The following is a 12,850-nucleotide window of genomic DNA, read 5'->3' on the forward strand; positions in this document are numbered from 1 at the left end:
ATCCTCAATCGAGTCGCCATTAACCACGTGACTGGTGTACAAGTGCGGTTAATCAATAACCCTGCCAGGCACCCACAGGCCCAACTCAGTTATCGCATTCTGGTGTACACACTCGCATTGATGTACTGCACAGCACATCAGGACTTCAATAAAAACACACTTTACTCCCTTGCTGCACGAGGAAATAATTAAAAGAGTGGTCCATTCCTAACGTGCCACAGGTTGACCACGGCACGGGTGAGTGGTGGGGTGGGGCTGGTAGACCACGGCACGGGTGAGTGGTGGGGTGGGCCTGGTAGACCACGGCACGGGTGAGTGGTGGGGTGGGACTGGTAGACCACGGCACGGGTGAGTGGTGGGGTGGGCCTGGTAGAACACGGCACGGGTGAGTGGTGGAGTGAGACTGGTAGAACACGGCACGGGTGAGTGGTGGGGTGGGCCTGGTAGACCACGGCACGGGTGAGTGGTGGAGTGGGCCTGGTAGACCACGGTACGGGTGAGTGGTGGGGTGGGGCTGGTAGACCACGGCAAGGGGGGGGGGGTGAGGCTCGGGCGAGTGGTAGGCGCAGTAGGCTGAGGCTGGTAGCCCGCCCCCCGTATATAAGGCCGCGCCATCCATGAGCCGCCAGACTAGAGCACAATGGCGGCGCTTTGTCACTGCGCCGTTTTCGGCCTGCTCGCGCTGCTCTCTCCCCTCTTCCTCGTCTCTGCCATGGCGAACGAAGCCCGCGGGTGCTTCTCTCCGGCGCACGACAGACACCTCATGGGAGTGAGGTGAGCGAGAGAGAGTCAGGGAGCCCAGTCACTCTGAGCAGCCCTGTGAGTTACTATGGACGTACTTTACCGGCACAGGAATGTGGAGTGTGCAACTGAACATACGTGGAGGGTGGCTGGTGCAGTAGTTCGGGACACAAGTTCGATTGCAGCTCACGACCAACATTGGCGAATATCGGAACCGGTCTTGGGTCTCCCTTAGGTCGACTCAGCCTTGACTGTTTAAACATCCGCGCGGTCACCAGTGACCCTCACGCAGGAGGCCCACGGGCTCTGGGTTCTCAAGTCTCATGAGTTGATGGTTTTTAGCCCGATTACCAATGACTGGCACAGACACACCACATTAACCATGTACGACCGTCTTGTCTCACTCTCACCATTGTCCAATACTTGTGTGACGCACCAACAACCTCTCCGTGGGAGGCTGGTTATCGGGGATGTTTCTCAAATCACCACAGATTTGACATGTATGCGTTTATTGTGACACTTAACTTTGGGAATGTCCAAACCCTTCCTGTCGTTCGGTTTATAATGAATACAGTACGCAAACAACTTACTTCCTTCTCAAACCCGTGCCACCGCAAAAAAACCCAAAGTATTTTGTTAGACATCCCATCGGCCTTCTGAAAAGGCGATTTGGGCTGCAATTGGGACAGCTCTGGGCTGATTTCGACATTAAATGTCTTATCTGTTGAGTCACACTTGCTTGACAAAGACTTTAACAGACTTTTGGAGCAAATGCTGTTAGCGAGTAGCACCATTGGTTCAACAAACACTCTTGTTTTGATTTGACATAAAGTGTTGCTCCTTTCATTAATGATTTACATTTTCGGTTGAAGGGACTAATGTATCAACTGGACGAGTCTCTTGAGTCTGGGTCTCTGTGAGTCTACGGGACTTACACTGCTGTATCTATGGGACGTTTTTTGCCAGCATCAAAGTGTGAAGAAAAGGATAGGCGTTTACCCTTTGGCAATGAAACAGAGAGGTGTTAAGATGTTAAAATAACCAAAAGATACATTTTTTTCGCAAGGCATCAAGTCTGTATTAACCACACATACTTGTGGCCAAACATGCACTGATAATTATGAATGCAATATTTGAAACTGGCCTACACCAGTGACGGCAGCCTTTGTTGTGGCCATGTCTCACCAGTGTAGTCTTAAGCATGTAGAGCTCTGGTCGCGCAGTTCTATATCTACGTGACATTTGTGTTGCATGTTTGCCACATGAACCTCATGGCGGGACCCCCGAGTCCCATAAGCCCCCGGCTCTCGCATAAACATTAGAATGTAAACAAAAACTTTGCTCTTTTTCACCAGTGGGTTTGAAGGATGGTGGCAAGCGTTGTCTTGTTAAACTATGCCTTTAAAACTGAAAACTACTTACCTGCAGTACCTCTATTTAGATACATTATCTAAAAAATAATTTACACTCTGTCAATCATCGTGTTTCTCAGTGTGGATTTGTGAACACACTTTGTAAACAGTACATAAAATAGTACGCGTTTTCAATGCGCTATTCATATTGTAACAAGCGTTTATACCAATGTCACTCGACAGAGTAGTGGGTTGCTGCTCCTCTTAACCACATTGATACGAGCGCTGTGTGGGGACTATGGCTTAATCGCCAAAAAAAACTATCGGCACAGATGCATACGGGCAAGAGATGTATTATCAAACAGTTGGAATTAACGGTGCGACGCATCTCATCTTTTAAATATCTGGACACGACATGACAAGAGAATGATCCGCGCCATGTGAGTCACGGGCGTTTGTGTGCGGTGGGACGGAGTCGCCAAAAATAAATAAATGAATTACGATTTTGACTTCCGTTTATTCGGGACCCCGGGGTACCGCCATAAGGTTCACATGTACGTGTCGTTTGTCGACCTGACGCCTTGCAAAAGGTGTCTGCAGTATTCGGTGTTTGAACACCTGAAAACACCCGTTTTTCTTGCCAGAAAGGGGTAAAAGCATCTTCTTATTTAACGCGGCTGTATTGTCATAACCACCCTTATTCAGAGAAACAAGGACATTTAATTAAGTGCTTTCCTAGTTTCAGATTATTCCGGTGCCTTGAGAAGTAGAAGTGTGTAACAACACTCATTAAACACTGGAGTTGGCGATGATTATGATGCTGCTTGCTACGTTGGCAGTGGTTCACAGCCACGCAAACTCAACGCGTTCGTCAATAACTATTTTACATTAAAATAAATAAAACATTTTATACAACGCTTTTGAGCCATAGCCCTTCGAATACTCTGGTTTGAGTGCTGTGGAGTAAGGCCATTGCCTGAATCGGCGCCTATTCGTTTTTTTTTCTTTTAAGGCCACAGTTTGATTGACCAATGTTGGATATTGGGATAATTAAAATTAAACGTAAAAACACAAGAACCCCGTGTTACTGTGAGTATATCCATGTATCATTGTATACGTGTGTGTGTTATTTTATAGAGTATAGACCAACAGTGTACAGTATGCCATATGCCAGGTACAGTATGTCCGACGGTTCACCTGCCGCCCCCATCCCCCACCACGCTCCCCAATCAACAACAATAGCCGCCATTTGCCACCAAGTGGCTGTGACCCTTCCACTGCGTTTGTGCCAGGCCAGGTGCACCTTAAGGCTACGTGAAGCGTGGAAGTCTCGCTGGTGGGAGCTCGCGGGACAGTCCTAGTTGCCATCGGTTGACTGAGATGACTGGCAGATGCACCACCAGGTCCTGCTGCCTTTTAGTCACCCGTCGCTTCTCCGCCTCTCCGTTGTTGCTGATGGGCGACTGCCTCCAACTGCCCAGTGGGTGCCCTTCACGGGCCTCCCCACCCCCCACCATGAAACATTGTGGGACATATATGCTACTTGAACATAGTTTATACATTCTACACAATGCCTTAGTTCTCGTGCATTTTCTGTTACATTACGCATTGCATAACACATTCTAGAGTATAAAGTACAGTGAAACCTCGTTATTTCGGTATTTGATCATTCATATTTGGGGATAATTCGGCATGGCTGCGCTCATATGCAGTATTAGTAATTCGCCATGAGCTGAATTGCCGTACCGAAAGGGTCCAATTTCGGCATGCACGTGGAGCGACTTTGCGCGCCATTACCAAAACAACGTCTCAGTCTCGTGGCGGCGTGCGTGGTGAGCGTTAGTACAGAGCTGTTGCTTTCACTTTACCTAGTTTATGCACTCTGTGCAAGCCAACTCTCTCAAATGTTGTCTACACCAACATCAAGACGTGATAGAAAGGGATTGAAGTATAAATCCCTTAGTTTGCGAGACAAATCCAAAGTTTCGTATATAATTGATGCATGGTGTGTGTCAATGCATATGGTGTGTGAAGAGTTTGGAAAACAAATTTGGATTTTTTTTAAATCCTTGATATTAAGTTCACGTGCTTGCGTGCTTGCTTGCTTTCTTAGGACCGTGCAAATCTTTCGGTTGTTTTTTAACCTTTAACCCACTTCCCGTGATCCAATCGAGCTGACATTTTGCACACAGACTCGTTGTGCTTGACAATTAATTTTCGTGAAATTTTTTTTCCAAAATTTTACACTGTTTAGGGAAAAACAATTAAATATTTAATTACCAATTGCTTAATTGTGGCAGACAATCATCTGACCCATAGGTGGCAGCCATCTCAAGCCAGAGGACGAGAAGACTGTAGCCGCCCGTTTCATGATGACGCAAATGTTGACTAACCACATGGCATGAAATCCCTGCCCCCACGCTGTATAGTGGAGACTATTTATAGAGCAGTTAAATTGAAGCCGCCAGGTTCTTGAAAGTGGTAAAACGGGTTAACGCTGGTGCCCTCGGGAATATACGGGGCATGTCAAGAGGTGATCTTTCATTTTTAAATCCTTTATATTAACTTCACTTGCTTGCTTACTCAAGAAAAACAGAAATGAATAATAAAATGAAACCGATACCACGCATATTAAGGATTTATAGTGAAAAACTTAGTTTTTACGGGTTAATTTTTTTCTCTTTGTGCAGAAGGCACTGAGGAGTACCATTGTACATCATTCGGAATATTGGATAATTTGGCAAGGCCAGAGCCTCATGTGGCGAATTCACAAGGGTTTACTCTGTACATTATATCTACTATTGTTTTGCAATTCTTACATTTTACGAATGTCTTTAGTCAGCTGACCTCATACGGCTTATGCAAAATCCAGCTAGGTGGGTCCAGCTAGCCTCGGTTTTACTGTATTGAATGTACAGTGCTCTTAGCATTGTCTAGACAACCAATTCACTTGAGGTGAATGTTTGGGCCATACTAATGACTAAACTCGAGACCACCAACTCAAGCCGAAATGTGTGTGTGTATGTTTTGTGTATCTTTAGGCTCGTGTATCGAGCATGAGTGCGTGTACGTATTCATCTCTGTATCCGTACGTATATGTGGTGGTGCACGCCTGTAATCGACCACTGTGGAGGCAGCGAGGGTTGAGGGATCACACAAATGTAAAACTCCTTCCCCGTGGGCATCGAGGTATCATACCCTAGCTCATTGTTTCCATCCTGTACGGGGCAAGAGAGTTACACCTTTGCGTGGGGTTTTTTCCGGGTGCTCCGTTTTCCTCCCACTTGTATTAACAATCTTTCATTGGCTCAAATCATCTTAAAATAAAAAAAACATACAATGCAGGACCCTCCTGAAAACGAGTCGTGTGTATTTTCTGGATACGTAAGGAAATCAACAAGACATTAAAATATTTGTCTGTCTGTGTCACCGCATGTCTCATTGTGTCTTGTCTTTTGCTACCCAGTACTTATAGGAGTAGTGTCAGTGTGTATTGTTTTATTATAATGATGATGGTCATGATCGTAATATTGTGCGTGTGTTCGTGTATATCTGTCTCAGTATATCCATGTGTCCATTTGTTTCCCAGGACTTACCTGTGCATGTGTGTGTCTCTCTCCACACCCCGGTGTGTGTCTGGTTGGCAGGACCTACCCACGGCCCCATGAGAGCATGTCTGTGCAGGATCTGCCGGTCGCGTGGGACTGGAGGGACGTAGGAGGGAGGAACTTTGTGAGTCCGACTCGCAACCAGCACATCCCACAATACTGCGGCTCCTGCTGGGCCATGGGATCCACCAGCGCCATGGCCGGTAGGTGCATGGAGGGAGTTGGGGGCCGGGGGGGGGTAAAGATTTCATTGATATTATCACCAGTGGTGATGGCTTATGTTGTTGCTCTGGAGACCGGGATATCAATGATCGATGTTCGCTTGTCGTGAATTCTCACTTAACAGAGTGGGCCGTGTGAAGGCTGCCAATTTTCACTCCAAGCACCTTTTGAAAGACCCAACACAGAAGATCTCTGGGTTTGATATTTCACTAAGCTCCTGGTCCACCCTAAATCGCATCCACTGCACAAACCCGATGCACAAATGGAAAATGAAAAACTCTCCAGTGTGCGATTTGTGGTCATCCAGAACGGGACTGTACAACGTATAACGACGCAATGCCCGATCCACAAATACGAAGGAGATATCAGTGATACATTTTGCTGCTCCTGGTGTGGTTATCTGGGCTTGATCATCTGGATGCGAAATTGTGGTCGTTGCTCTGCATCTACATTAGCTATACGAAAGAAGAAGAGGCCAGTGGTGGGTGGTGATAATGAATTGAATGCCACCACTGGTGGTGATAATGGTGGAGGAGGTGGTTTTTGTGACATTGGTGGAGATGGTGAGGGTGATGGTCATAATAATGATTTCAGGTTATTATTCTCAAAGAGAGATATCGACTCGTAGGCTTTGAGGATGAACTACAGTCGAGCGTGAAGGCAGCAGCCATGCGGCGAGCCCGCACCAACAATTACCCCAGTTCTGCGGTCCTCTGTATATTAAGGTGTTATTGGCCAATTAATGCATGTTTACATGTGGGAGGACACCCGAACAGCTGTAGAAAACCCATACATGATGAAGGGGAAATGTCGAGTCGGTATCAAAAATAAGAATAGGTTTTACCCTTTCTGTCAATAAAAACATGTGTTAAGATGTTCAAACACCAAATAGATTCATAGCTCAGGTTTAGCAGTTTTATGTATATACAATACTATATGTAACTACTCTCAATGTCTTTGTATTGTTTGCCTTTTGGCGTTCTCTGGTCTAACACTGGTGAGACAAAGCTATAAAGAAGGCTGTCTTTGTTGACCAATCCGTTTCAAATACAATGCATACATTATCAGAGCATGTTTGTGAGTTGTTTTGCATGGTATGCCACAAGTATGTGTGGTTTATGCAGACTTAATGTATATATATTTGGTGTTTGAACATCTACACACTGTTTTATTTCCAGAAAGGGCAAAATCTATTCTTATATATGCGAGGGGGAAACACTGTCTCATACAGACGGAACAGGGTGGCGTCTGCATTTTTGCTTAACTGCCTTCCGGCGACTCGGGGTATGGCACACCTTCAATGCCCCCACAGGAAGAGAATTTCACAAAATCATCTGTGCAATCCATCAACCGACGCCTCCACAGTGCCGGTTTACAGGCGTGTGTAGCCACCACTGCCCGGCTTATAATCAGGATGTCTCCACCTCCTCCTCTCTCCTTTTCTAGACCGCATCAACATCCGGCGTGGCGGAGCCTGGCCACTGGCCTATCTCTCCGTGCAGCATGTGATCGACTGTGGAGGCGCTGGCTCCTGTGAGGGAGGAGACCACATGGGAGTGTGGAAATTCGCTCACACGCACGGCGTGCCGGACGAGACGTGTAACAACTATCAGGCTAAGGACCAAGGTGAGACACACACGGGGCATGTTAGACGTGACGTGTAATAACCAGATGGATCTACTATTGCTGTTTTTGTTTTTTTTCCAGGTTAAGCCCACTGAACTATGATCTATTTTTCAGAGACGACCTGACTACACATGGCTTATCATATGTGGGAATTTATAGTAGCCAAATAAACTAATATTGGTCGCGAAAGCCTACCTGTTAAACCAAATAAACGAATGGAATGTTTCTAAATGTGGAGGGCAAAACTATTTACTAGAGAAAGGCAATGCATTCGTGAAAGATGAAATGTATTCACAAGAGAGATGGGAGATCCATTTACTTGAGAGTGGAATTGTATTCACGAAGGAGAGCTAGCAGATACGTTGACCAGAGATATGGGATGTGTTCACTCGAGAGAGGAGATGCATTCTCTGGTGACCATGAAGATGGTCATTCTGGTGATAATGATGTTGATGATATTACTGCCGCTAATGTTGCTGATGATGCTACTGCTGGTGATGATGATGCTACTATTGCTGATGCTGACCCACAGACTGCAATGGGTTCAATGAATGTGGCACATGCACCACATTTGGGGTTTGCTTCAACATCAAGAACTTCACCCGGTGGAGAGTGGGCGACTACGGGGCGGTCACAGGGAGAGAGAACATGCAACGCGAGATCTACAAGAACGGACCTATCAGGTGAGTGAACTAGTGAATGGATGGGTAATTTCGTGAGTGGATTAGTAAGTGACCGACCATGTACATCTCAAAAATGTATGTATGCAGGTGACGGTCCTTGATGCACAGGGCACAAACCTCGACAACGTGTCCTTCTGCGGTAGCCCATTGCACTATGACCCCACTGAAAATAAATCTTGGGGTTATCATGGATAGAAGCTTGACCTTTCTCGCCCCACATAAAACACGTCTGTGAATACATGAAATCCAGAATCGCCCTGCTGTAGAAACTTGGAGGAACGACCTGGGGGCGCCTCGGCTGATGTGCTGTGAACTGCCACACCCTATCACTGGTCTACTCAGCGGCACAAATAACAATGTGGATTATAACTGGAATACTGAAACCGGCACCAATCCCCGTGGCTCCCTGTTCTGGAGAACATTCTGCCGCCAAATATCCGGACAGACAAAGTTTAAGGGAGTTTACACAACTCCTTGCCAACGACAACTTGCCCATCAACCAGGGCCTCAACATTCTACCTCGCTGCTTTCTCAAGTCCTGATGAGCCCCCTTCTGGGAATGCACTGTCACCATCCTGGAATCTTGTACGTACAAACGTGGAAATTCTTTCGCACCGTACGTAGCCAACCGTGCTAATTGGAGGTGCGGGGTAAGGGTAACAAATTGAACACAAAAAGCAGTTCTTACCAGGATTCGGAGGAATGCTGCTGAACAATGGAATAACACGGACGTCCAAAATAAACACATCATTCGAGATCCAAAACTTGCGCCTCCTGGTTTTTTTTTTATTACCTCAAAGACACTGGTGTAACCATCAATTGCATCAAAACATCAACAAACTGATGCTCACGTCTCCTTTGTGAATGGAAAATTAGAAGACGAGCCGCAGTGCAAATGCGGCCATGCAACTCAAACTATGGAATATATCGTAAACCACTTTGTTCTGCGCTCCTTCAATGGAGGAATAGTACATTCATACAAACTCTCTCCTGAATGCCTCTCGTGTCCAGCAGACTTTGACATTGGCAATTAGCTCCTGAACAAGTTGCCGTATGCAATAATAATAGTAGGTGAGCAGGTGAGTGAATGGGTGGGTGAGCGAGTTGGAGTGCATAGCTGTGGTTTGACCACGACTGATGATGCTTGTATAAGTGTATATGCGTGTGTTCATATATACACATGTATACATGTCTGTGTGGGCAACTCTGTCTCCGTGTCTCTTTGTGTCTTGGTGTTGCCATGTATGTGTGTCTGCATGTGTATGACTTTGTCTCTGTGTGTGTGTCTCCCGACTTTGTCTCTGTGTGTGTGTGTGTGTCTCCCGACTTTGTCTCTTTGTGTGTGTGTGTGTGTCTCCCGACTTTGTCTCTGTGTGTGTCTCCCGACTATGTCCATCTCTGTTTGTGTGTGCGTGTCTCAGCTGCGGACTGATGTCCACCTCGAAGTTCCACAACTACACCGGCGGCCTCTACACGGAGTTCATCCCTACCCCCTTTGAGAATCATATCGTGTCGGTGGTCGGGTGGGGCGTGGACAAGGAGGAGGGAGGCGCTGAGTACTGGGTTGTCCGCAATTCCTGGGGAGAGCCCTGGGTGAGTCGCCGTTGTGTGGTGTGACCTTTTATAGTTGCTTGCTCACTGGAAGAGTAGGGGGCGATGGTGGCGATATGTTACCTACCTCGCCTGGTATGCAGGATGTCGTGGGTTCAATCCCGACCCGATGCCTGTGTATTTGGAGTTTGCACATCTCCCTGTGGTCGTGTGGAATTTTTCTCCGGTTTTTACCTTCCACGTGTAGAAACGTGAGTATAAAGTATTTGCCTGATAAATATCCACTTGATAACCCACTTCGTTCAGCTATCATTTGTGGCCAGATCGCTTCTGGTAAAATAAAAATGGTAAATAAAAATAGGTGCATGAATGAGTGGGTGTGCGGTGGCACAATGGTTATCGCTATGCGCTACAAACCTAGCAATCTAAGTTCGATTCTTGCCGACAACCAACATCAGTATCGAAATATCTGAACCAGTCTCAGGCCCTTCCCTCAGTCGACTCGGCCTCAAATGAGCACTTGGTGTAATGTGTTGTGCCGCCCTTCATAGGTGCTTGCATTCCTCCAGTCTATATAAAGATTCTGATTCTGTTAACAGCACTTGCCCCAACAGTCTGTTCAGGCTCAATGGGGGACCTTTGTCTTTGTGTGTATCTCTGTGCGAGCCAGGGAGAGAACGGCTGGGCTCGGATTGTGACGAGCTCCTACAAGGGTGGAAAAGGGAACGACTACAACCTGGGCATCGAGCAAGACTGTGCTTATGGGGACCCCATCATTTCCCCTTAATGCCTTATATCCCTCCCCCCTCTATCCCCAACCACTAACCCTTACGGCATCCTATAATAACCATATCCCCGTCTCTTCCAATCACTAACATCTATAAGCGCTATCCCTAACTCTCTAAACCCTAACCATAACGCTTAATCTCTAAAATCTAGACATATCCCCTACTCTACCCCTGTCCTCTAACCCCCCCCTATCTCTGCCACATACAAAGCAATGTCTGGGGGTTTTTAATCAGGAACATCGACTCTTGATGCTTTTACTTTGAATCGGTGCACAGCTAACAAGTACTAATTATCACAAATCCAGTGGGTTTTACATATCCCTTATTTTAATATCACGTTTGCACCAGTGTTATGGTTTATGCTATCGGCGTCGCATCACGGGATGAAGGATCCATTTGGAAACCCTCGCGGTGAGCAGTGCACCACCCTGTATGTTAGAGGACAGCCTGCAGAAGTGGATATCACAAAGCTAGCCCCGAGCTCATCTTCAAGAAACATTCTTGTCCACACACAGAAGGCAGCACTTTCTCAACCACCCCGCCATATCAGAGTAATGTTCACTTTTTAAACCAATGTTTATTCTCAGAGCTGGAATGTAGCCAAATTAAGTGCGAAACCAAATTTAATGTGTTTAGGGTGTTTTTGTGAATGTATTGGCAATCGGGCTGAGACCATCAACTCGCTGCACTTTTGATTCCGAGTCTTCGTGCCTCTGTGTGAGCCACTGCTAACTGGGCTGAGGCCATTGGATTGGAACCCAGGACCAGCAGAGATATCACACCCGCCACTGATGTTGATCGTGGGCAGGATTAAAACTCAGGCAGGTTCATAGCACAGTATGCTAACCACTGAACCTTCTTTCCTCCCGCCCCCATCATCACGTGTCTGTCAAATGTGTAAGGTTAATGGTGGTGAGGTGCGCTACTTGACAGAAGGGACTCCACTAGAGGGAGCTCAAGAGCCCCTATAGAGGGTATTTGGCCTATTCTTCCACTCTGGCGTAGACGTGTCAAATGTGTGCTCGTTTTAATGCGTGACATTGGGTTATGCGTTTTAATCTGTTGCGTTCTTTTTTTTTACATTTTCTGTCTTTTCTTGTTGAACGCGAATGGAGATTCTACATATTTGCAAGTGATTTTGTAATACCAATTGCAGCGCTTGGGTTTTATGACGGTAATTGTGATTGTTTTTAATTCTGAATAAACTCCGAGGCGTGCTTCACGAATTCATTATTTCAATCGACCCCCCCCACCCCAGCCCCCTCAAAAAGGACACGGTGAGAGAGTCCTGGAGGTGGGGGTGTAACCTACACCAGGACCGGTGAGAATTCACGAGTCTAGTATGATAATTATTTGCCAGAGTGATCTGGGCCATTAGTCTGCCTGTTGTGGGCGATTAATTCGCTGTCCAGTCCCGATTGAGTGATGTGCAGGTAACTTTTGAATTGGGCAAATCATACTGAGAGAATTGGGCCCAGGAATGAATCGCCAAGTGGATTATGCTAATGAAGGTGACCTTGATCTTCACCTCCGATTACCACAGTTGGCTACATACGGTGCTACCGAAGTTCAACATAAACCTTGAATACCCATAATGCCCATGTGCCAACAACATTTTAGAATGTTTTAACAAATGAGTAGTCATACACTTGATTATTGCAGTGTTTGTTTCTCAACTACTCATCGGTAACTTCGGGAGCCAATATAAATACTTTTATTTGGTAACAAAAATAAAAATGTAGGGCTTCAACTCATTCCTTCTGTCTCTTAAGTGCTTTCTGTGCTACCAAGAAGGGCCGTTGTCCAAAACACCCCCGATTACATATTAGTCATCTAAGGCAAATGTGTCGAGACACGTTCCGCTCACAAAGGCGTGCAAGCTTAAGGCGCAGCCCTGCAAGAGCACGCACACGCCGTTGCTTGCGGAAGGGCCTCCACCCGCTGGAGCTAGGCCTCGGCAAGGTAAGGTAAAAGGTAAAAACAACGACCCTACCTTTTAGCTTACCACAATACAAATCACTCTACCCTTACCTTTTACCCTTTAGCAGGTAAGTTAAAAGGTAAAAACAACGATCCTACCTTTTACCCTACCTTTTACCCTTACCCCATACAAATTACCCGATTACAGGGTAATTACTGGGGTACTGCACATGAAAAAGGTTTATAACGGTAAATTCTAGGTAGAGCGCTTTATTCATATAGAATACTCTCGATGATTCCAATTTTACACGCTTTCTTTGAACTCGCTCTTGTCGTTATTGTTGTCGTCGCTGTCGTAT

The 12,850-nt window shown here is 46.3% G+C and overlaps 1 protein-coding gene across 1 annotated transcript; it reads left to right on the top strand.

The window, feature by feature from the left end:
- Window positions 1–607: 607 nt before the first annotated feature.
- On the top strand, window positions 608–11,793 carry CTSZ (cathepsin Z). The gene is made up of 6 exons (XM_078858874.1): window positions 608–774; window positions 5,741–5,904; window positions 7,370–7,549; window positions 8,082–8,232; window positions 9,654–9,825; window positions 10,454–11,793. The coding sequence occupies exons 1-6, from the start codon at window positions 641–643 to the stop codon at window positions 10,568–10,570; spliced, it is 918 nt and encodes a 305-aa protein (XP_078715000.1). The 5' UTR covers window positions 608–640; the 3' UTR covers window positions 10,571–11,793.
- The last annotated feature ends 1,057 nt before the right edge of the window (window positions 11,794–12,850 follow it).

This window comes from Lampetra fluviatilis, chromosome 8 (assembly GCF_964198595.1).
Source record: "Lampetra fluviatilis chromosome 8, kcLamFluv1.1, whole genome shotgun sequence".
Classification (NCBI taxonomy): Eukaryota; Metazoa; Chordata; class Hyperoartia; order Petromyzontiformes; family Petromyzontidae; genus Lampetra; species Lampetra fluviatilis.